At 34.2% G+C, this 26,588-nt stretch overlaps 2 protein-coding genes across 2 annotated transcripts in view; one reads left to right on the top strand and one right to left on the bottom strand.

Annotated features, from left to right (window-relative positions):
- Positions 1-15,087, bottom strand: part of LOC128231238 (3-methyl-2-oxobutanoate dehydrogenase [lipoamide] kinase, mitochondrial-like) — a 48,306-nt gene extending 33,219 nt beyond the window's left edge. The window contains exons 1-3 of the mRNA XM_052943787.1: positions 14,681-15,087; positions 4,466-4,534; positions 801-911 (exon numbers count right to left, since the gene is read on the bottom strand). Of these exons, the coding sequence (XP_052799747.1) occupies positions 801-911; positions 4,466-4,534; positions 14,681-14,860 (360 nt within the window). The 5' untranslated portion in view covers positions 14,861-15,087. The remainder of the gene's footprint in view (positions 1-800; positions 912-4,465; positions 4,535-14,680) is intronic.
- Positions 15,088-18,490: 3,403 nt separating this feature from the next.
- LOC128231247 (centromere protein V-like) lies at positions 18,491-26,568 on the top strand. The gene is made up of 4 exons (XM_052943802.1): positions 18,491-18,622; positions 20,117-20,186; positions 24,126-24,240; positions 25,670-26,568. Exons 1-4 carry the CDS (start codon positions 18,534-18,536, stop codon positions 25,789-25,791), a joined length of 396 nt encoding a protein of 131 aa, XP_052799762.1. The 5' UTR covers positions 18,491-18,533; the 3' UTR covers positions 25,792-26,568.
- The last annotated feature ends 20 nt before the right edge of the window (positions 26,569-26,588 follow it).

Here is a 26,588-nt window from a genome sequence, read left to right as displayed (position 1 = left end):
AGTCTCAAAAGAGTTTTAAAGGAGAAAAAATTAAACAATTTATACCAAATCAAAATAGTGAGATATCAAAGCTTGATCCTGTTATACAGTACTGAAATTGTTCCAGAAACTGGGGCTTCATATTTTATTTAAATGAGGTGCGCTTTTTTTTTAACGGAAGTTTAAGTACATAGCCATTGCCAATTTAAAGGGAAAAAAATATATCAATACTTCTGTTTCTGTAAAGCTTCTGTATTTATTTCATCACTTCTGTAACACTTGAGGTAAGCCATCCATCATTAGGATGCAAAGATGTGTTCATGCATTATAGATATTAACATCAAGATTATTTCTATGTTTAATTTATATAGATTAACCATTATATCATTTTTGAAAGGATTACATTTGAGGAATGAATTGTGGAACTCCACGCGTATTTTAACCACACCAACTGTGTTCATATCCCCAATAATTACACCAATCACGCAATTCATTACTTATTTTTACACCAATAGTTCATTATTTCATTCACGAATTGTTAAAAAAATACTTCATTTCATTAAAAAAAAGCCTTACAGTTATTCTTTCTCACCCATTCTGTAAATAGAATGACCCTACCGTAACCGGAAACAGTTTATCAAAAAAAAGTCATAATAAAAAAAATCAATCACTTCAAAACAGTTTTAAACGTAAAATTGAAACATTAATGACACCAATACATCTAACATATCATAAATTAACACTGTCTAACATGTTGATTTAAGTTTTTCGGCGCCTGCTGACACAATAACCATTACTTCACAACTAAGTTTTCTACTCACCACCCTGTAAATAGTTGGATTGCTGACCACATTGTATGGGAGGCCCTGAAAGGCGGCTATTCTGTGGGCAATCCTCACTGGCAACTCCTTCTGGAGGTACTTGGCCCGACCCTGTAATAACAAAGTAGGGAGAAGGCTAACTTGAGGCCCTGACAGGTGTCTAACTCTTTTTGGGATACTTGTTCCGAGTCAGAAATAACAAAAAGGGAAACTGGTTAACTCAAGGCCCTGTAAGGCACACTTCTCCTAGCACTCATTCTGGAGTGGCCCAGCCCTGATGGATGGGGCAGGGGAATCAAGATCAGCCATGCCCTGAAGGGGGAATAAAGATCAGTTCAGCCCTGAAGGGTGGTTAAAAAAACATTGAGATAACTGTAAGATGTTACAGGACCACAAGATTGAATTTCATAACAAATTTACTAATTATGATTAAAAAATTGCCAGGGCTCAGCAATCATGTAAGATATCTTGGTTAGCAAATGACCTCTCATACAAGTGATTTCATTATTGTTTAAATTATATCCTCTGAATGTATAATCGTGTACTATTCTTTCAGAATTTCCACACAATAACATTGTACAATAAATATGTAACCATCGAAATACTCCTTTCATGAGGCCATCTATGAAGAATACAAAGATGAATATACTTGTTTACATTATCCGCTCAAGGAAACATCACAAGATAAACAGGTAATAACGTGTATATCAACCATGATGTTACAAAGAAAGAATAGTTCAAAAATTAGTTCACTTGCACCAGAGATTACTCTATTTGTTTTTGGCATCAGATGTTTGGATGCCTTTGTACCTGTTGATTCTAGCAGAAACTGCAATCCGCCCAAGCATTTTTTTGTGTTTACATAATCCTGGTGCAAAGCAACAAAATGGAGTATATATATATACATACATGTATATATATATATATGAATTTGTCTTCACATAACAAAAGTAAGACATAACCTGAACAATGAATGAGTATGTGACATGTAATAGTTGTTGTGATCTCAGTGGGTTTTTTTGCCGTTTGTTTAGGCCGAAACTCAGCCCCATTCCCCTCCTGAAAAAGTATATTTTTCTCCTACCAAGTTCATAAAATTTAACTTTTACTTACTAATTTTTTTTTTGACGAGTATTGACCTCATTTAATAAATGTAGCAATTGAGTGTCATTCATGGAAATGTTCATAGGTTTGCTGAATAAAAGGTTTGACAACAAATTGAACATTTATATGAATCATGAAGAGTATTTTTCCTTTTTTGCCAAAACAACGCTATCCCTTATAAGTGGAAAAAAAACACTGGATCTACTTTATTTGGATCTATACTAATTTATTTAAGCTTGATTATGAAGACAGCTGAAAGCGAATATATATGAATCACTCTTGGGTCTGTTTCCTGGGCAGAAACCAGTACTTTTAGAGGCCATGAGAAAATAACCCTGGTGAGGATCGATCCCACAACCTCTTGGGCGAGAGGCCGACACTTTACTATATCAATAGATCACTCGCATCTTCACTTGCATATTTCAATTTAAACATAGGGATTGAATTTAACTTTTTTTGCCACTAGCAAAATGGTGGGTTCTACTAGGAGTTATTTAAAGGCTGTTGCTGTAGGTTGCTAAAATAGTTGTTTTGTTGTTGCAGTCTGTACATCTGTTTACCAAGTGCACTAAGATAAGAATAAACTATAAACCTTGACATTTTGTTTTCAATTCACACATAGACTAAGTCATATACCTGGCTGGGCTAACTAAGCTTCTAGTTACTCAAAAGCCTTCAATCACTAGCAGTGACTACACTCCTCCCCATCTTAGATTATACTTTCAAAATGTAAAATGAGGAGGAGTGTTACAGTCACTATTAGCCATTCAAGACTTCTGAGTAGCAAGGTGTCTGGTAAGTCCAGTTGGGTAGAGGACCAGACTCGCAAGCAGAGGTTCATAGGCTCAATCATTTCCTGGCGGTTTTGATAGATGTCATAGAATCAGACTTTTTGGTTTGTGACGAAGTACACTGACACATTATGGATGCTTTTTCGCTAGATTCGGGGGTCGTTGGGGCCATTGGGTCAATCACCGCGTCGCCTGCAGCATTTTCACCTTCTGCGGGCCTTTTATGGCGGGAAGTAACTGATTATTTTCCTCTCCATTTTTGGCAATGGCAAATCACAAACCAGACAAAAACAGTTATCTTCTATAGGCACTTACTTTAAAATCCGATAATAACATTTGAGTACAGCGACAAGCGTCCATATACGGTCACGTGATCATCTAAAACAGTTTTCTTCGAGGCACTTACTTAAACATCCAATAATAACGTTTGTACACAGCGACAAGCGTCCACACACAGTCACGTGATTATCTATTATAAACTTCCAAAAATTAGTTTTTAAAGCGCAAAGTACAGTTTGAGCGAATTTATCGATTTTAAACGCGGTTGCAAAAATATTCGGGTGCCAGGATTTTCTACCCACATTTTTTAATTCTCAAATACTCGCATTTTGCGAGTTAGAGACCGTTAAATTTGATCCCTGTAAATGATAGAATTACATCTCAGACTCTGGGTTAGACATTTAATATACATTAACAATGATTGTAATAAGTAGTAATTCTGTTGCATTATTAAAATGATGTTGCAAGTAGCTGCATGTTACCAGGGTTGATCCAAACATCTGTAGACACAGGTTATTGTGTACTGACTCATTCAATTAGTAAAATTGGTCTTATACCAAATTTCATGTTAATACATTAACATATAAACAGTTATACAAATATCACAATTATTATCATATAAATAGAACCAGTGGTTGTATCATTTTTTAAGATGGTGTCTACAAACATTTTGATCATCCCTCTAACATGCAAATTTCTCAAATTAATAATGCTCAAACATTCAAGGCTGTTGATTTCTTACTGTGGTAATATGCACACAGATGTTATTCAAATAAATGAATAAGAAAACCTGATGTATCGACTAAACTGGCCTGCACACCAAGTGCAGCAATGCATAATTAAAATTCACGGGAGCGATTCATTCCTAGGATGCATCTTTTAACCCCCCCCCCCCCCCTGGATCTTCAAAACTGAATCATCTATAAACCAACATTATTTATTAAAGTTAAAGAATTTACAATTATAAATTACACAGGCTGTCCAGCATTTTTTGGCAAGAAATTTAAAGGGCTAATTTTAGGGATAAAAAAACAATTATGGCTAATTTAGGGTTAAAATTAGGAATTTATGGGCTAAATATGGTGGTTGTAAACATCATAATGGACTTAACCTCTGCAAATTTAACAAGAAATAAACTCACATACTAAAGTACAGGAATGGCATACAACAGGGTTCCATTGCCTCAGCTGTTATTTTACGTTAAAGACACATTAAACATGAAATAGTGAGTGTATTAGTTTGTTTTTTCAAAACTGTTAAAGGCAATTAGCGTAGAAAAATGAAAAAAGTCGGAATCGACATATAAAATAAGGGCTTTTTAGGAATTCCTTTTGAATTTTGAGTTTAATTAGGAATTTTAGCAAACCTGAAAAAAAACAACAATTTTTAGGATTTTTAGGGCCGCTGGACAGCCTGATTATATAAGCTTCTAACATGCCGACAAGATTATCTTATTATCTTATCTTATTATCTTATCTTTAGCCATTTTACCAGTATATGTCTCTCTGTTGAAGCGGTCCCGGAGTTTAGAACACTGTAGGCTGTCCACCGACTAGATTTCTGAAATACACAAAACAATGGTAGCGTCAAACAATGGTTGTCTTATTTTTATACGCAAACAAAACTTATAATTTACTTTAATTTCCTTATACCTTCAAAAATAAATTGGGACAGATGGATCCATTCACAGCAGTCACAATCAGCACATGAGAATACAAGCTTGCTATTTATGCTTGCTCAAACTGTGGATTTGGTAAAGCAGGGCTTATTATTTTTTTATACCAATCATCAAGTAAGAGTTCAGGCTTGTTCATTCAAAATTTTGATTATGAAGTAAGAGCCCAAAAATACTTCTCACAGATTATATATATTTATTTAGTGTTTTTTTTTGGGGGGGGGGGGGGGGGGGGGGGACAATTTAAAACTTCACTGAAGTTGTGTGCTCCAAAATGTAGACCTGGCTTAACATTAAAAAAAATCTGAGGCAACAAAATAATAATTGTGAAAAACAATATTAAAATCAGCAAAATTTCAATTTTCACTTATTCCCAAGTAATATTTCTATCAAGATTGTTTTCTTGCAAATAGCGCTATTTCTTGCAAATGTCACTAATATATATATTGCTGTTGGTATGGAGCATAATACTGTTAATAATTATTGACAGTTTGTCATTTTAAAAAAGTGTGTTCATGGAGTGTTTTTTTTGCTGTTGTTTTTACTTGGTTTGGCGGCTTTTATTACATAGGATTAGATAACCCTATATAAACAATTTTATTAGGCCTTAGTAACCTTACATAGAATTAAATTATTTAAGGCTTGTTCCTTAATTTACAAATAATCTGTCAACATCTTAAAGTAGCAAATAGGGGTTTGATAATAAAATGATAAAAGAGAGTAAAAGAACTCAATTTCAACAAAGCTTAAAACAACAAGACATAATGCCGCCCCCCCCCCCCCCACCTTCACTCAATAGGGGTCATCTACTGGTCAGGCCCAACCTTAATGTGAAGTTTGATGACCATACATTCAGGAATTGTGTAGTTATCACTCGTACAAGCTTTGGTCTACCGACCGACCGACCGACCGACCGACATGTGCAAAGAAATATACCCCCTCTACTTCGAAGGGGAGCATAAAAATGTTGCCCACATAAAAATCAGTGGGTCACAGAGTGGTTCCTTTCATAAAGTGCATAACAAAGTTTTTTTGTTTTTTTTAAAGTGTACCAGTTTTTAACATTTGCTCTATTCACAGTTTACATGTCTATAAATTCATACACTCAGCATTAAACCATGACAGGTTCACCAATAATGAAAGCAAAACCTACGCCAAAATCTACATACTTTCAATAATCAAATATAATAAATCTCTCGAATTAACCACTACTTGCCATTGTACTTTAAAAATACAACCTTCTAAAGTGCATTTATATTGAGGATATGAAATCTGAGGCTTGGATTGGCCATATCAACTTGTAATATGACAAATGTGCTACATCTTTTTCGTTGGCACAAAGAAAATACAAAAGACGGCTTGTCATAATTCAAAATGAATTGAAAAGGTTGCAATAATTTAGTTATGAAATCTGTAAAAATCCTGAAATACATTACTTAAAAAATATTGAGATCCAAATACTTTGACCTTTTTTTTGAACTTTATTTTAACATGCATCATAGACTTAGGCCTAAAAAAAATACATTTGGTTCGGGTTACCAGACCTACCTACGGAATAGGCGCCGACTCTAAACTCTAACGTTTTTATAGTCAGTTTGAAAAAAAAAAAATGAAAAACTTTTGTTTTTTGTTTTTTAATATGTAGTTTAAAACCTTAATTGCTTATATAGAAGATAACTTTAACACCATACTCCAATGATGAAAAAGACATTCTTATATAAAGCCTAATAAAAAAAATATATATAAAAAAAAAGCCTACCTACCCTACCTATTTTTGAAAAGGATGTAACCCTAACCAAACAATTTTTTTTTTAGGCCTTAGTGAAAGAGTTTTTTGATACAGAGTTTAAGCAGTGTCCTCTTCGTGTACATTTGACTTCAATAGGCATTCATCCCAAGGTATAATACAGACGGTACATATGTAATTGTAGCCATATACTCTGGCCTTGTAACATGCTATAAACACTTCATGGTATGTCTGCATGAGGCCGATAAGCACTGTTAGTGACCTCCAGGATAATGACCTGGCTAGGCTGAGGGTATACAAAACATGCGATAAATTTCTGAATGATGTTGTCTAGATGTTTTAGTGATGTAAACTTATTTATTTGAATGCATATCCAAATGACTTCTCTTAACATTTTTGACCTTTTTTAACACCTTAAATGATAAAAACATGCATTTATCGCAAGTGCAACAAAACCAAAAGCAAATCTAAATTTAGCGCGCCAACGTCAATATGAAATTTGTGACAATCTGAATACCAATTATTTGCATTTTTTAAAAAGTTTTTGGTCTAAATAGCAAGTTTTCCCAGTAATGAATATGCAAACACTTATTTTATCATTATTTTACTCTATGACATCGAAATTGCAGAAAAAAATAACAGTAACTGTTATAGTATAAAAAATATTATGGTTTTAGTGTGGTGCGCACTCACTCCGGTAACACAAGATTTTTTTTTAACAGCACTAGACCATAAAGAATTTCATACATTTATGACTTATTGATCATAAATTGATAACTTCACGTGATAATGTCATCTCAATCAACCAATCACGCAACAACAAAGCTGTGGATGCTAATATATATAAAAATAGTGGTCTTCTACAATGATATTTGAGCAAATATCAACATTTGCTGAGGGGTTCCAGCTTATAGTATCATAGTTTTAACACTCCTAATGATTTGCCACACTTTATTTCGTCAAACACAAAAATGGCATTTTACAAAAACATGACTGAGTACCTATCTGCGATTTTCACTAAACAACATTGGTGCTATATCTGCCTCTTTTTAGTAATTGCAATAAATGCATGTTTTTTTTTTTCATTCTAGGGGTTAAATAAGGTCAAAAGGTTAAGAGAAGTCATTTGGATATGCATGCATATAAATAAGTTTTCATCACTAAAACATAATGATACTTTAAACATAAACTGTAATTATTTTTTGACAGAATAAGGCTCCTTAACAACAGCAATACATATGTATGAGTGAGTGTGACCTTTGAACACCATTCCAAGAAATAGTACTATTTGCATGAAAATGATCTTAATAAAAATTATACTTGAAACAATTTAAAAAAAAAAAAAAAAAAAAAATCCCTTCTTATCCAACATAGAGTTTTATATACTTAATCTAAAGTGGGTGAGGTTCAAACTCTGTTGAACTCAATTTTCATGGCCATTTTTTGTTCCTATAAACAAAACAAGTATCTAATTTCAACAGTATTTATTCAGCATAGAGTGATCTCTGAACTGATATCCTTAAATGGGAACTGAACTAATTTGGAACCAGTCGTGAGTCTAGTTGCCGTATAAGGCATTACAAAATCTTTGTTTGTTTCCGGCTTTCCCGAAAAAAAAAATTCCACTCCACCCTAAGGTTTCAAACAAATGGTTTGGTTTAGGGTTACACATGATGATCCTTTTCAAAAACAGGCAGGGTAGAAAGGCTTTATATTTTTTATAAGGCTTTATGTAAGAATGTTATTGCTGTTATTGGAGAATGGTGTGAAATTATTCTTCTGTATAAAGCTTTAAAGGTTTTAAACTAAGTATTGAAACACACACTTAATTTTTTCCTTTTTTTTTTTTAACAACTGACTATTAAAACGGTAGGGTCGGTGCCTTTTGGGTGGGCCCGTTGGGTCATCCAAACCAAGGTGTTTTTTTCATAGGCTTTATTTTTATATTGCCATTTGACAATTTGTTTTGATTGTTGTTGTTTTCTCCCTTATGGATACAAATAAAATATAAAATTGGTACACCTTCAAAATACACTGACTTAGAAAGGATAAAAACTGGTAATTGTTCAAGAGGTCCATTCTAATATTTATTATATAAACATGTAGGAAAATAATTGTGTTTGAACAAAATTAAAATAAAATATTGCACTACTGAACATGAATCTTTTAATAGGTTTAGTGTTTTAATGAACTGAGAAACTCCTATTTTTGCAGTTGATTAGTCATACAATCAAATAAAACTTCCCATTCAGCCTAATCTGTCTGCATTTTAGATCAGATGTCTGCACATCATGTTAACACATACCAGACAATATGATGTCCACTCTGACAAATGGTATCTTGTCTACTTTTGAAATCCTATTATTTCTAACCATACCATAGTATTTATTAACTTATAAGTCTTAATCTCCAATCCTATCACAAAGATCAGCACATTTTGTTTACAGTATTATAAAATTTATCTAATTAAGTGCCTCAAGTACGATTTTGTTATTTTAGTGTAAATAAGCTAAACAAATTATAATAAAACTATTTATAGCTAAGCTTAAAATGCCAATTTATTTTTAATAGCTCATGTAATGTTGTGACCAAATCAGCGAACTTAGTAAACTTTATCAAATTCATTTTAACTGGGTTTGATTTTGAAGGTGAAAAACAGCTCTCTCATGCTTTTATTTGGCTGATTTTTTTACACAAATTTGGCGGAATTATATGCTTTTTAAAGTGAATATTAGGGCCATACTTTTTACTCCAAAATCAAACAAGAGGCCCAAAAGGGCCTATGCTCTACTGGCATGGCTTTTGTGGTCATATCAATCCAGAGCATGTATGTATGGGTAAAAGGCAACAGACATATACTTTATGTTTTGTGTTTGGGTTACCTGAAAACGTAGCACGTTCAACATCTGAGCCCAGAAAGTATTGTAAGCAGATTAGTTGCATGAACTATTTTAATATGTGCCAAGTAAAAGTCATCTGACAAAAAAAATGCTTTCAAAACTGTACTCATAGTAAAAATTTCTGTAGTTTTAAAAGTTAAAAAGAGTTGGTCAAAAGGTCAAAGTCAAGGGCATCCTAGGACAACATTGATCAATTTGAACAAACATTCACAATCAATTGTGCTGAGATGGATGCACGAACACACAAAAAGATTTTCAAACCTTTCCAGATTTATGTTTACCAAACCTGTGAACCCTGGGTGTGGCCAGTAATGACACCAGGTGCATAAATTAAACATTCACACCCAATTTTGTTAAGATGAATGCGCAAACTACAGAACTTAAAGCTAAAAAATGGCCTTTAGGCTTTCAACAAAAACAAGGCAGAGTAATTCACAAAATCAACTGCAGAAGCAAAAAGCAAATTGTCTCTCAAAATCCTAGACTTGCAAATTGTCTCCCTTAACTCTAGACTTGAATTTACATGTACATGAATTCGCTCATGCAGACCTGGCTTAAAATAGAAAGCATTTCTTTAAAACTTTCATGGCCCATAATCTAGGCATTTATGGGCGGATCTTTCGAAAGGAACCGAGCTCTAATGGATATCTAGATACTGTACAAGTTTCATCGAGATACAATCAAAACTGAAGACTGTATCGCGTTCACAAGTAATTGTTTACAGACGCACGGACGCACATACTATGTACACATTACCATCGCATAAGTGAAAATGAATAACAGCACTGTCTTAAAGCTGCACTCTCACAGATTAAACTTTTAGACAGCTTTTTTATTTTTTGTCTTGGAACAAGCCAATTGTTGCGAAAATCCATAGAAACCAGTTATATAAGGCTGCTAACAAAAAATTAGATTGCAGATTTTTATATGTAAATTCAAAATAGATGTTTCATGCATTTTTCTTAAACCGTTAGTAACGGTTTAAGCCATAAAACATTATTTTTCAAACAGAAATATAATAATATACAATCTGATTTTTTGTCAGCAATCTTATATCATTGGTTTGCAGATATTTGTGCAAAAATTTGCTCTTTCCAAGACAAAATAAATTTTTTGTAAAAATGGTATATCTGTGAGAGTACAGCTTTAAGAAAAATCTCCAACCAGGGAAAGAAGCTGGTATATATTGGGTGAAAGAGCCGGACACGTTTCTGAGTCTATTCTACAGTACCTCAAATCATCTCAAATATATATTAGGGTAGCAGGATTTATATATTTTTGAGTCTAACAGACAATTGACATGATAATTTTGTTCCTTTACTGTTATCTATTAAGACACTCATATTCGAAATCACAGACAATGCGAATGTCTGTCGGACAGTCGGACATGTCCGGTATATTTTCATTTTGACCGACGAAACTTTTGTTTTGGTCGGTCACAATGTCCGGTGAAAAATTACAGTCAGCACTGTTTAATTTTCGGAACATTTACTTTTAGTTTCTAAATAAATGTTCAGAGTTATTTTTAACTATTATATCATGATTATTCAGCGTGTTAATCCGTGTATCACTATTTGTAAACCCCGTTTCGACATGTTTCCGTAAAAGCCGATAAAACGCGTAAGGTTCCGATTTCAGCTCGTACTCTAATACTTTTATTTTACGGAAATGTTCGGAAATTACAAAATTCCGTATGAATTTGTTTTCGGCGAAGTGGTTCCCGGCAATCGTGTTAATGATTAATATACCGAGCTGACTTTCTTTCCGCTCTGTTTAACATTGCCAATAACAAGAACTCTACTTTCATTTTTGCATAAATGTTGTGCCTGAGTTTGACTTGTACAATTCGTTACATTTTATAACCGTACTGTATCTTTAATTTAAAGATGAAATAAAAAGAGTAAGATCTAGCTGTTCCATGGGTAGACGAACCAGATATGAGGGTTTTTTTGGAGGCAAGGGAAGAAAAAAATTATGACATAAGATCCGAATATTGATTTTTTTACATGATGTTTAGCTTTTTTGTAATTTATTATAGTACTGTAGGACAAATCTAACCAAAAAGATCTAAACCTGTTATAATGGGGAATTACAAAACTTATTTAAGAGGCTTAAAATCAAGGTTTAGGCTGATGTAACTGAATACTGTTTGTAACATTGCGACAGGTAAAAATTTGGTGCGACAGGTAAACTTTCAGTGTTTACCTGTCGCAATGTCCTGTGAAGAAGAAAAAGTTTTCGCGTTGTCTGAAATCAATACATACACATGCATTACAAACATAAATTTTGAGCGATTATCCTTTACCATACATGTGATAACGTCCCGGACGTCCGGGATTGTCCCGGAAATCGTATCTCTGTCACGGAGTCACGGAGGGTGCATGTTTGTCCCGGAAAGTCATAAAAAAAACCAAAAGAAAAATCTCGGAATCGGAATCGATTATCTTAATTTTACCAATGTAAGTCGGCTATTTTGCCTGTCTGGGACACTGGTCGTAAAACACAGGACATGATGATACTAATCCGTTAATTGGTACGTGTGTCGTCGAGGTCATCGTCAATCACCCGATAATTGATCTATCGGCCTATTGTTGTGCTTAACGAGTGGGGGAGGGTTCTTGTATACAAATTCATTGTTTTCATATCGATTTGTTTGGTCTTATGAATGATAGTTTTTAATTGATGAATTGATATTTTTTACACATTTTACCAACAAACGAGCATGAAGGTAAGTTCAAAGAAAGTGACAAAATGAGTAAAAAAACAAAATTAAAACACGGAAAACATCCCATATTCCTTTCAAATTTCAAAGTCGATACGTCGTTATACTTTAAACAACTTTAAACAACTTACGCGTCCATAAGGAATTTTAGTGTTTTGACCATTTTTCCGATCTATCGTGTGTATTTTTACGCCGAAATAAAACTGACGATATGGGGTTTACAGGTGGTTATATAGAGTGCTTTAATCACGTGACCATGGTAAGTCACGTGATCGCTTTATACAGCCGATTGTTGACACGTCTCTATCAAAATTATATGCATCTCCAAACGGAAAAAAGCTCATCGACTGGAAAATCTTCTTTATCGTCTGGAAAATATTGTGTGTAATAAATTGCAAACGTTTTAAATGTGATGAAAAAATAAATATTTTGTAACGCATGTTCTTAAAAGCGCGGGAAAACAGGTGCCCGTATAGTTGTTTATTTCCTGTTTTGATGAAACCGAAAGTAGACTGCATATCCTCCTGGTAAGCACTTCATTTAAAGCCTGGGAAAATATCTGGTGGTTTTATTTTTTCAAGAAAATGCAGAAAAAAAAACAACCATGTCAAGTAAAAAATATGTCTTGGCAGTCAAAATAGGTACATTTTCCCGACGTTAAAAACGACTAAAATAGCCCCAGATATGCTATAGAATGCACCACAGACGTTCTCCATTTAAAAAAAATTTGGGGGGGGGGGCATGCCCCCAGACCCCCCTAGTGTGCGTTGACATTACGACGAGTGTCCCGGAATCGACCCAAGAAATTATCACATGTATGCTTTTACCTACTTAATAAATAATGCATTTATGGAAAATATTAATTACTGATAACAAATTTGTAACCGTGAATTTAATAGCTTAATAAGCAAAAATATTAAATGATTGGTGAGTGCTAAAGAATTACAGTGATCTACTTTCGTCTCAAAAGGTAGAAATACAATATTTTCTGCACCTTTCTTTCAAACTAAACTTGATATCCTTCATAAGAACAATTGTTTTCAAAACTATTCATCCTTTTTAGCATATTGAAACAATTGTATTAATTGCTGTTAATCTTATTTGGGAGTAAGAGCGCATCTTTATTAAAGGACTAGATTTCAATGCTCGTTCTGACCTTCTTCAGATTTGACATATAATTCTAATACTATTACTTGGAAGTGGAGTTAAGTTGTTAAATTTTAACAAATTCTAATTTCTATGATTAGATTGTCTTATTGAGGAGTCTGGTTTCAAACCAAGCTACACTACCAACCACGTCTCTTTTGCAAAAAAATGTGTTGCCACTGCATGAGAGATTGTGTCATCACAGTAATCATGGAAGCCAATGGGGTGTTGCTTCCAAATTTTCAGGTGTTTTTCAAAGAAAGCTTGTTGCCATAAGTAGGCAGAGTAAATACATAACAGAACTCAAAGCATAGTAAAATGATGTCTGTCTGTCTTGTTCACCTTAATTACCATTTATTAACAATTCGCTACGCTGCCTATGACCCTGAGGGTTATGCTTATATCGCGGGGTATGGTGAAAATTAGATTAAAAAGATAACGTCAGCAGTAAGGAAAAATCGTGGTGATATAAATATATGTGAAGTCTGCAAAAAACGCGTGGTTAGTAGTGTAACTAGCACTTTGACACTAACAATCTTTTCCAATTATGTCAGTAAAATTTGTGGTTTGTAACTAAACATAACTTTAACCACTAATGTTATTTGTAAATAGGGTCAGAGCCTTCCTGAAAAATGTGCCCTTTTGACTAAATTTGGAAATTTCCATTTATTGTAGTTGATAGTAGAGGACATGCCAGGCCCTGTTTTATTAAACTGTAGTCCAAATAATTGTACGTTGACGGATTTTTTTTAGATTTTTGATATGGCAAATCCTTCACGTACAAATTGTTTAGTATCAAAAGTGGGTAGTTGTTCCGATCAGGATTCCGGGTTAAAGCATATAGCGTCTATAAAATATCATAAAAACAAGAAATATTACCAGATAATGTTATTTTATATTAGTTCCGTACACAAAAAAATAATTTCAAATTTCATTCTGTCAAAACATAACGATATATACATGAAGGGCACCTGCAAGGCTTTAGGGCACAGTTTTACATCGCTCGGAACATTTCGGCCATGGCCAAATTTTTACGATTATATAACGAGGTCTATCTCGAAGCTTTGTCGGAGGAGGCCGAGCTATTATGATTGTATCGAGTTGTTCCCCTTCGCATAATTGTTGTCTGTGTCAGTCAACTTTCGTTTATTGGAAAGGTAAACAACTTGTTTTAATGCATTAAATGCTTGTTTAGTGCAAAATAACATTTCACTTACATGGTAAAATATGAATATAACTCTTTTTGATCAATTTCAACCATAACATACTTCACTTAAAACAATTTCAATATTTTTAAAACACCCCCGTTTTTTGCACATTCCTGTTTAAACATTACGGATTGGAAGAATCCCGTATAACATGTCTATTATTTTAGACTAACTAAACTGATGTCATAAATGGGATACAAACATGTGGATAATTTGAATGCACACCCCAAACATGCAGTTCTTTTTCTGTTAGTTTTAACTGATCATTATATCATTAAATATTTATAAACACTTGCAAATATATTTACCTGTGCTGACACTTTGTCTATTGCACTTTGAATACTTGTGTGGTTAGATCGTGAGGGAGACTGTCTCTTCTCTGATATAACAGCATTATTTCGTGAGGACACTGAAACACTTCTGTAAGTTTGCTCCAGCACATGGCCGAGCTTAACCCTTCTTACACTGAAACAGCTGATCGCCAGCATTGTCACACTTTTTCGAGTGTATCACAGAAAAGGACCGAAATTAAACCGTTAGTCAGCTGTCACAAAATAAGCTGTTTATATCCATTTACAAATGGCCTATACATAAACTTTTTATGCCTGTAAATTGAGTAAAACCGGTAAACACCAGGTCGAATTTGACCCATTTCTTTGCGACTATTTTGTTTTGTTCACACAAACTGCGAGTGTTGACCTTCACATTAGACGTACTTCCGGTAACCGTATGGTCAACGGACAGGAACTATATTTATTAATATTGAGCGAATACTATCAATATTATAGACGCTTACATATCATTTTGTCATGCTTGCGAATTGGCCGTGTTATTATTTATCTCGTCCGTCATATATCTACATATACATCGTACAAAACTAAAAAAGGCTTCAATTAAGAATTTAAAACTGGAAACATGAACTTCCTGTCCATCTCTATTGGAAGTTTTATTACTGATATGAGGAAGTTTAAGTCTGCCGAATACAATATAGTTTCCACTATTTTTCAACTATTATGTTAAAAATCAAATTATTTGCAACTATAACTTGCCAAGTTCACCGATTTATATTATAGTACTTCATTTTACATCAACAGCTTTTGATATTTTCAACTTTCAGGCATTTAACTTTGGAAGTTTTCTTCAAAATTATGGAAGTTTTTGTACTTCCAAGGAATCAATTTTAGGGAGTAATATACTTCCAAACTTTCTGCCAAGAAAAGTTTAAAACGTATAAAAATAAGCTTACATTAGAAGAAACAGCTAGGGAGTGCACAAGAGATAGTTCGCAGACTGCACCAGTTTTCTAAGCGTCAGACTATTCCGGCAAGCCTGGTGCCTAATTGGAATTCATCCAACCAGTACAGCTCTACCAATCATCGGTTCCTAAACGATGTATAAAACGGGTGTCGAGTCAACTCGGTCCAAATCGGCCTAGTCCTTTTCGGCATACTTTTGACATGTCTTACATCTGTTGTTTCTATACATTAGCTTGGTAATGGAAATCGAGTTTGTATTTATTGTTAATTTGCCTTGCCGACTTTCAAAACTTTAATCTGATCTGATTTGACCATGACTGGTTAACTGTGACTCGTTCACGTGTTATCGGGTCAGACATCGAACATGACTGTTTTGTGTAAATGTAAACAATATGCTTGTAACAATGATAAAACATCATCAGCAGTTTAAAATAAGAGCTTCATTAATTTATAAGCTCTTATTAAAGCGTAAAGAAAGCTATTTAGTTTGAATGACTTAAAGCTTCGATTTACAAGAAAACTGCTTAAATGCATATGCACAGGTACGTGATGTTTGTTCATAAATGTAAATAACATAACTCAGTCTGAAGAACGTTTAAATAAGGTTTCCAATATAAACACCGTGAATGAGGCCTTTTTAATCTTTTTATGGTAAAGCAGCAAAAGCAGCATACTGCCATCGAGATCCATATGACATTAAATGTATTACAATGTTATCAATTAGTACCACTTTTATTATTATATGTCGCTGCTGGTTGGGTATTGAGCTTTTATGTTTGGTTCCAGGCCACTGGCAGCTGGAAAAACCAACATTTTGGTAAAACTGCACCTGAATGGCAAATTCAATGTTTGTCTCAATATTGGTGTCTGATATAGCCTAATGCATAAAGGGTTAGTCTTCAGACCAATACAACTTGAAACTAATTCCCTGGAGAAAGAGCATGCTTTCCTAAGAAGAAGAAAAGCCATGTACTCATAAACTGACCTGGCATATCAACAAGAAAGGTATTCAGGGATCCTTTGCGAATATACTAGACTTGAAACGTCAATGCCAGCTTGGCTGACTGCTGAAGCCCTTAAACCCGGATCAGGTGCCAACGATGAGGCTCTTGGATCGGATTTCCCTGTTCATATATATTGACCGTCTGGCTATACTTTTTCGGCCGTAAGGCCGTCTAAAATCACCATGACTTCTTGTGAAATTCACAAAAATGGATTGAATACAATAAAGAAGTTTATTGGTCATTATAAACTTAAATTAGAAATACCATAGGTCATTGTTAAACTAGTCAAATAAAATAAAGGAGTATCGGAAACAAGCTCTTTAGATTCCTAATTGTTTAAAAGTTGCTTATTTTATTTCTTCGCGAACGAATTTTATAATAATAAGAAATTAAAGTTGATATTCTTATAGTTTATGGGATCGTTCAGTTGCAAACCACAAGTCGATCAATATAGTCTAAGGTAATGCTCTTGTTCGTCATAATTTTTTATATGTTGACGTCTTAATGCATAAATATAATAATACACTACATGTCGTTTCAATACCTTTTTAAGGATGAACAAAAATGTTTTGAAGAATGGCACGTGTTTAGTTAATCATTGCAAAACTTTGTAACACTCATCGTTGGCATCCGCGGTACTTAATTTCGTTATACACAACGAAGCTTAACTACACTTGCCAGTAGTAGTGAACTTGCCTATTGGGGGTATCCGACGATATGAAATACTGTGCATCTTTATGCTATTCCTTTTAAAAAGCTTTACTGATTCAGTAATTACCCAAAAACAATTAAACCAAAACCAATCATTTTTACATGCCGAGCATTCAAACCATTCAGGCACTAAAGTCCTGTATCTTTTTGTCAAGTCAAGTCAATATTTATTTATTGTCGGGTACTATCATCAACAGTTTAACATAAGCTATGAATAGCTTTTGACCGACATTATAAATAAATAGCATAATTTATGTAACTAATATATCACACACATCAGTTCATGCAAATGATAATATTCAGTATGTACACTTGAAACAAATAAATAATTCTTATAGTAAAATCACATAAACATATTTGGCAGTTGAAAGACATTAGACTATATATAGAATGTAGGTAGATTAGCATAATTTATAGCATAAGTTAATCAAAATACGAATCACAAGGTAATACGACAATGCATTTAGCATGGGAAATAAAACAAAAGAAGTCACAATTAATTAACAGGATTTAAATCAAAGACACATTGAAAGAGACCAGCTGCCTAGGCAGTCTAAGCTCGCGAGGTCCCATCCAACATATCTTTGATTAAGACATTTTACAGCATGTTATATGACAGCATTCTTATATGCAAAATGAGCATTTGCAGTTATCTCCGCTCCATGCCCGGACTAAACTCTTGAAATGATTAAAATTAGTTTCTTCCCTAAAATGTTGTGGAAGGGAGTTCCAGAGTTTAGGGGCACCGGAGCGGAAAGAATTGCACCCATATGTTGTAGTTCTTACAGTTGGGATAGCAGCCATCATCTTATATCTAAAGTTAAAGGAATGTTCTTTTATTACCACTAAGTCATGTAGATACATTGGACCCTGCTTGTGGATAATTTTATGGGTTTCTATAGCAATGGACCTTAACCTTCTAAGCTTGAGAGTTGGCAACATTGATTTAGATAAAAGTGTTGGGTAATCAGATGTGTAATCATTGTATATGAATCTGAGGGCTCGTTCTTGTACTTTTTCAAGCTTCTTAGTATGCACCTCGCCACAAAAATGCCAAGTAATGGGACAGAAATTGAAACTTGATAGGATAAATGAGTAATATATGATTAATTTTTCCCGTACTACGCTATATTTCCTACACTATGACCTTAAAACGAAACCGAAACTGAAACAGGCCAGGCATAAAAAACATGTCAATAAAGCATTCAGGTGGCTGTCATTGTGGCGCGTTGAGGTTCGAGGTCGATGCACCCGCAAATCTTCATGTTTACCGTTGCAAGTAAGACTGTTTCATCGTAGGTAATGTATTTTTGTCATATTGTCTCAAACTGAGACGGTAAGTACCTTGAGAACTTCAACTGATTAACATATTCATTGCATGAAGTTTAACTAACAGACAAATTGCATAGAGATACACACTACAGCATCATTGAACATGTTAACACAGCTAGTCGTGGCTTTCTTGACCTTGACTTGATTATCGAAAGGCTAAGTTGTACAAAATAATAGTATAGGGTACTTTCGTTTGAGAAACTACACTTTGTAAACAAATTGCAGAAAATAGTTTATACCTTTATGGATTTCATATAAAAACACACACTTGTATCAGTAATTTAAACTCTCTTTTTTAAAGTAACAGCAGATATAAGTCTAACACAAAATAATTTGAAAAAGTTATATTTTCTTCGCTATGGATTTGATTTACACTTCCTGGTAGCATTATAAACAGAGGGAAGTCTGATACAAATTTTGGTTTAGTAGTAGAGAGGTGAAGCTGGCAAACAATACTTAAATCTTCAATTAGTACTAGACCGCTGAAGCTGGCAAACAATACTTGAATCTTCAATTAGTAGTAGACAGCTGAAGCTGGCAAACAATACTTGAATCTTCAATTAGTAGTAGACAGCTGAAGCTGGCATACAATACTTGAATCTTGGATTAGTAGTAGACAGCTGAAGCTGGCATGAAATACTTGAATCTTGGATTAGTAGAAGATAGCTGAAGCTGGCATACAATACTTGAATCTTAGATTAGTAGTAGACAGGTGAACCTGGGATACACTACTTGAATCTTGGATTAGAAGTAGACAGCTAAAGCTATCATACAATACTTGAATCTTGGATTAGTAGTAGACAGCTGAACCTGGCATACACTACTTGAATCTTGGATTAGTAGTAGACAGAAGAAGCTGGCATACAATACTTGAATCTTAGATTAGAAGTAGACAGCAGAAGCTTGCATACAATACTTGAATCTTAGATTAGAAGTAGACAGCAGAAGCTGGCATGCAATACTTGAATCTTAGATTAGAAGTAGACAGCAGAAGCTGGCATACACTACTTGAATCTTAGATTAGAAGTAGACAGCAGAAGCTGGCATGCAATACTTGAATCTTAGATTAGAAGTAGACAGCAGAAGCTGGCATGCAATACTTGACATTTTTTGTTATTAAACATGCAAGCTGTTTCGCGACACATTGTAGCAGCAACACTTATACTTACAAGAGTAATTTTATCAAAAAACTATTCTTCTTTTGTATAATGCATTATTATATTGGAGTTATTGGTTAGTTTATATTACAAAACTATTTTTGATAGTTTTTTCCAAGGTTTTTAACGAATGATCCAAAATATTATCTTTAAATGTAAAATTAAAATTGAAATGTACAAAAAAGGTGTATGAACTGGTTGACTTCTTTAAGTATGAGATAAATGATGTGTGGCATGAATTCCTTTTACATCTACTATATTTATACACTAAATGTATCTTTCAGCTGCAGCATTTGTAAGAAGAAGCAAAATGACCATTTTATTGTGCCAGCCTCCAAGTTTAAACTTTTGCAGGTAATAATTACTGAAGTATATTATTTTGACGGCCATATCAAGTATTTAAAAAAGAATGGTTGTAAATAGATGTTTTGTTTGATTTTATTATTAGTCGATATGTTTCCGACCCTGAAAAACACCACGCCGCATTAAAACATCCATATCACTTTACGGTCGTTTTCCGATAACGTTATAACATAAATAGAACCTTGTGTTGAGTGCCTCCTTTTACACACTAATATATGTTATTTGTATTGAAGATTTTAAGATATATAATACTGTATTTATAAAACATTTATTCTGGAAAGTTCCGTATTTCCTTAAGAAACTTAAGAAATAATTCAGCTGCTGCTTTGTGTTACATTCAAGAAAATGCGCTAACACAATGCTGCCACAGATGTATGCCGTCATTTCTGGAAAGTCAGGGGAAGATCGCGTTAAATCTAAGTGCAGTTTAATTGGTAGTGCTTTTTTAAACTGTATTCATCAAATGACTTTTACAATAGGACGATTTTTCTAACGACCTGTATCTTGACTTGTACGGTGTATATACATGCGTCCATGTTTACATTCGCGACGACGCCAGGAAAGCGTCCTATCATAATATTATATGTATCAATATTGTATTATATGCATGTGTAGATAAGAGTTGCACGCGGTACACTTTTTATTTTATTTCTTGTTTTGTTGCAAAACAACATTGACCTTTTCCAAGGCACAAGGTTCCAGGTCTTAACACTTAAGGAGAGACACTTCAGTCACAAAACAGAACTACAAGTACAAAACATTACACCATCGATACCACGCAGCAAATGATTGAAGTCGCCTCATTGTCGACTCGACGTCGGGCTCCGACGTTGGTATACGTTGATTTTGGGTGGGTTTTGCAAATTTATTTGACGCCAAAAACCCGACGTCGAGACGACGTCACAATCCATCAGTTCTATATTATTTCAGATATCTTGTGGCTTCACGTTAATGTTATATTTAGATAAACATTTTCGCTGCTAAGAACGCTAGTTATCGTAATAATTTATCTCTACTGCTACCACAGAGGACTTAACGGGATGTGGCAGACGGGCATATACAGGCAAGAAGCTCAAGTTTTAAGTAACTTAATAATAATAACTTAATTATAATAACTTACATATAAAACATTTATAAATGTATTAGTTAAATTAATATGTTGCCGCACACGTACATATTATTTGTATTTGTCACCATTGTGCACTTTATGCCTCATGGGTCGATGACCTTCTGGTTTATTATTTATGTATTGTTCAACGTCAAGGATTATGTGAAAACTAAAATAAAATGCCAAGGCTTTCGCCCACGCTAAAAATATATCAGTTATGGCTAGAACGTATCGCGATTGGCTGTTCAGAGCCACTTGAGATAAAACTCAAAGGTGATTGGCTGAGGCAATAATTTATGCAGGATGCTGACATGGTTAAATACCACTAAATTAATGTTTGAACAATTCCATAAATAATTTTATGTTATCATAAAATTTCATTTATGTATTGTTCAACGTCAAGGTACTAAGTGACAGGCCGGGTCGAACTCGTATGGATGAAGGGAAAACGTAACACAAGCTTTGAATGAAAATTGGGCATTTATTAATGCCATAAAAGTGTTTTTACGAAACATCGTAAAATAAAACATAAGTGTCAATAGCATGTGTATAATAACATTTCCCGAAATACATGTCAGGGTGGAAAAACCGTATTTAAGTTATTCAAAAATATAATTTACAATTTCGTTACTGTTAAAATAAAATATAAATAACTGATTAAATGCATTTAAACAGACACCTGATGAATATCCCACGTCGAGAAGAAGGCGTAAATCTACGTCCCATGGACGTCAGGGTTTGTTTCCACGACGTGGGATTCGGGCGGCCTCGTCTTGACCAGGCTCCGATTTCTCGAAACTCCCCTATAACAGGATCAAGCTAAGCTCACTATTTTTGGTTCTCAATAATTTAATGTTAAAGATGCACTCTTACTCCCAAATCAGATTTACCACAATTAATCATTTTGTTTTAATATTTCAAAGAATGAAAAAATGTCGAAAACAATGGTTCTTATGAAGGATACCGAGTTTAATTTGAAAGAAATGTGCATAAAACACAGTATTTCTACCTAGACTATAAAAGATCATAGTAATTTTTTTTAGCATTCACCAATCATTTAAATACACAGTTACAATCTTGTTATCAGTAATTAATATTTTCCATAAATGCGTCATTCAGTAAGAAGTTAAAGGTTTATCAGTCAAAATTGATGTTTGTTATACATGTGTATGTATTGATTTTGAAGAAGAGTGTCGCTTTAACTTCTTTAAGAGTTTTTATACTTTATTTAGGAATTATCATCATGATTATCAGAATAAACAATTATTCATTTATCAAAATTATGTTTAATTAAGTTTGTATTTTGGCTTATTGAAATAAGCTACTTAAGCCTGTTAAGATTAAGAAGTTTCGTGAAATTTGGGCCAGAATCCCACGTCGAGCGACGTCGTACCCACGTCGGGTGTTTGCTGGGAATAAAAATAATCGGGTTTCCGCTTCACTGTCAACGAAAACAGCAGTTAACCTTGGGGGTTTATACGGTCTGCGAACATGCAACCACACAGTTTTAAATCTTACTACACTTCCAATTACTTTCAAGAATTAACAGGTACATGTTCTTAAATTAGCATCGACCATCATGATAACAAATGCAAATAAGGATTCGATTCATTTACGCTCAAATTAACAATACTACAAACTTGCCATGGCCCCAAATATATTGCGGGATTCTACTGATAAAATTTGGTGAATTATCTATTAAAACATTCAAATGCTGACATGAAATATGTAAACTAAGATTGTCATCACATAGACTATTTGTGGAACAAGGACGGTACTCAAACATTCCAAGAAGTGACAGCAAATGTACAATTTGTGGAAATAATGACATAGAAGATGATTTCCACTTTCTGTTAATTTGTCCTTCATATAGGGATTTACGGGAACACTATATACCAAAGTTATATTGGGGGAAGACCAAGCATGTTTAAATTTGTAAACCTCTTAGATACGCCTCCCCCCAAATATTACATAAATTAGCTATTTATGTGATTAAGGCAAATAAAGTGAGAAATTCTTTAATCAACATTCCTGTGTGATATATATTGTATAGCTATGTATTTACGCACTCCCGCGATAATTGCGGTTTACCATTTTTGTATGCTATGATCGCATTATTGTTATACATTCCATTTTCATGAATGTTTGTAATAACATCTTGCATGCGATAATAAGCTTATATGCTTACATCGAAAATAAACCTTATGTTATGTTATGTTTAAAGTTATGATACCAAACTAAAATGTCGATCGAAGAATATGTTTTTCCCCACATACTGAACGCATACATTTTTCAACATTTAAAGAAAACGTTCACTTACCAGGCAAAAGATGGTACCAGAATCGGTACTTTTCATTCTTAATCCGCCATTTTGTTTGCCATGAAACTTTTTTTTCACTTAATGTTTGTATGAAACGAAATTACGCCCCCCCCCTTGCTTAATATGGGTACTTTTTGTTTAAGCTGTCAAGTACAGAAGGATATTCACATTGCAGGGAGCAGACTAGATAACGACATACTCATTCCATTCCCATCAGGCCAAGGACACCGCTTGTGCCATGTACGGTTTGCTTCTAATCGTAACGGATTGCATGGTACCATACGAACCTTAATGTGGATACAGTTTGCTTATGCTATCTAGTACAGCTGGACATTCACATTGCAGGGAGCAGACAACATGACAGCATACTCATTCCTTTCCCAGCAGGCCATGGCCACCGCTAATGCGATGTAGGGTTTGCTTCTAACCGTAACGAATTGCATGGAATCATACGAACCTTAATATGGGTACTGTCTAGTAAAGGAGGATATTCACATTGCAGGGAGCAGACAACATAGCGACGTACACATTCAACACCCATCAAGCTAAACACACCTTCTGCAAGACATGTGGCGTCCAATGCTTCTACACTCCTCGGTCGAACCCCGACGGCGTGGGTATGCACTCTTGGATTAAATAAATAAAATACGGATATACTTAAATTATAAATTGCATCTGCCATATTCGCAGAATAAATAATAATAAGATGTGTTAACAAGAACATTTGTTATCATATCAAATTTCCTTAAATGTACTTAAATATTTGGACAGTATAAGTATATGGTGTATTACGTATTTACGTTGTAGGTATAAACAAATCATTCATTATTGGAATTACCTATTATTAAAGGTTCTCACTCCTATTTCGTAAACGGCAATGATTGCTTTTAACTTTTGTTGAATGGAGTTATTAAACTTGCCTTTATGATCAAACACAAAACATCGTCTAGCAGATACTAATAATATACTAATGCTAATGCTTTTTGGCCAAATAAGGCATATTCTGGGACATTTTAAATTATTTTCTCCCACCTCCGATAAGTAGATCCAATAATTTAGCCATGCTAGAAATTCTTATCTTGCCCACGGGCGAAGATAAAATGCCCGTATGGAACTCCTTTTTAATATTCACCACATTGTAATTACCTCCCTTGTTGAAGACTGTCGTCTGTAGCGTCTGTTTGAAGTGCATCATGGAAACCTTGTCTTGTGGCAATATTTAGAACGCTAGTTAATTATTTCTCGCTTCAAATGTCACCAGAAAACAGTTTTCACGCACCTTTCAAGAAATAATGCTTCGCTCTTAGAACTATTTAAAGACCGATCAGACAATTTACACACTCTGAATCACTGCGCGAATATCCATGACCACGAATTATCGCATATCCATACGCATTATTTTTACTACGCACTAAAGAGTTCCAGCAAAAACATACATTTTTACTTAATTTTGTTTAACTGAGGTGGGAGAAAAAGCATCTACTATAGCCGCTTGTGTAAGATAGGTTCATCCCGACCCTCGCGCAGGGTGTTTTGCGGAAACTCGGTAAACCTACGCTCGGGTCGGGATGAACCTATCTTACACTCTCGGCCATGGAAGATACTTATAATCTACAATACAGCTCTCATTAGAATATTGATGATGTTTTACAATTCAAACAAGCATTTCATTGATGCTTCTGTAAGCCAAGTTGTAAAACACATTTCCCATTGGTTATTTGATCATTGTTACTCTTTCATTTGATCTTATTTTTAAAAGATTATAAGTATCTTCCATGGCCGAGAGTGTAAGATAGGGTCATTCCGAGCCGAGCGTAGGGTGTTTTGCGGAAACGAGGTTTACGAGGAATACTTTGTATTCTCATTGTCAATATGCGTACACAGTTTCATCTTTAAACAGTTTCCAGTTATGACCAGCATGAAGTTCTGCACGCCGACGACGGTCATTTCCTGGACGTTTTCTCAAACAACAATGACAACACAAATAACTACAAAAACACCAGTAGATCATTTAAACTCACGTTCTGCATTTCTGTTACTTATTAGGTGTGACGCCACACAGCCTTGACCCTGGGACCGTTGAGAGTGTCAAAGTGGAGGAATTTGATGGTGAAAACTGGGAAACACATATCCAGACCACAGACATCCAGGAACGATCTAAGGAATGACTGACTAGTGCAAGAACAATGTTATACTTGTTGATCTGGGGTGGTATTCAATATATAACTTAAGTCAATCGTATGATCGTTCATCATTGACTCCATTCACTGTATAGATCCGTTAGAATTCGCGGACAGGCTTTGTATTTCTAAATATTGAAACATATTTATGGAATATAAGGTTAATTATCATTTCAGAGTCATTTTAAGACTACGATTATGTTGATATGCCTTTGTCGTATTCAAGTTTTCTCTTGGAAAGTTCTACACAGTTTGAATGTTCTCATAAGCTTTCGAAGGGTGTGACAATATCATGGGCAGAAACATTAACGGTAAAATAATACGTTTAAGTGACATTCTTATTTAAAATCAATACATACACATGTAAAAAACATTAATTTTGAGTGATAAACTCATAACTACTTACTTAATAATGCATTTATGGAAAATATTTGATTACTGATAACAAAATTTGTAAAGGTGTATTTAATAGCAGAAAGCGCAAAAATATGAAATGATTGGTGAATGCTAAAAGATTAACTGTGATCTACTATCGTCTCATAAAGTAGAAATACCGTGTTTTCTGCACCTTTATTTCAAATTAAACGCCATATCCTTTATAAGAATCTTTTTCCCGACATTTATTTATCCTTTTTGGTATATTAAAACATTGATTTAAATTGTGGTAAATCTTATTAGGGAGTAAGAGTGCATCTTTAACTATGTTGCAAAATACTTGTAACGAAATGTCTTGAGGTAAATAATTGAATTTATCTCTTACAATTATATGATATGTGGCGGTGTAT

This window comes from Mya arenaria, chromosome 4 (assembly GCF_026914265.1).
Source record: "Mya arenaria isolate MELC-2E11 chromosome 4, ASM2691426v1".
NCBI lineage: Eukaryota > Metazoa > Mollusca > Bivalvia > Myida > Myidae > Mya > Mya arenaria.
This window is presented reverse-complemented; position numbering and strand designations above follow the sequence as displayed.

What these genes read in the sequence shown, in the direction of transcription:
- LOC128231247 (XM_052943802.1), top strand. Translation starts at nt 18,534, where the DNA reads ATGTCAATAAAGCATTCAGGTGGCTGTCATTGTGGCGCGTTGAGGTTC. An exon ending in CTTCATGTTTACCGTTGCAA is followed by an intron (nt 18,623 to 20,116) that starts GTAAGACTGTTT and finishes TGTATCTTTCAG; the next exon opens with CTGCAGCATTTGTAAGAAGA. An exon ending in CCAAGTTTAAACTTTTGCAG is followed by an intron (nt 20,187 to 24,125) that starts GTAATAATTACT and finishes TTCACATTGCAG; the next exon opens with GGAGCAGACAACATAGCGAC.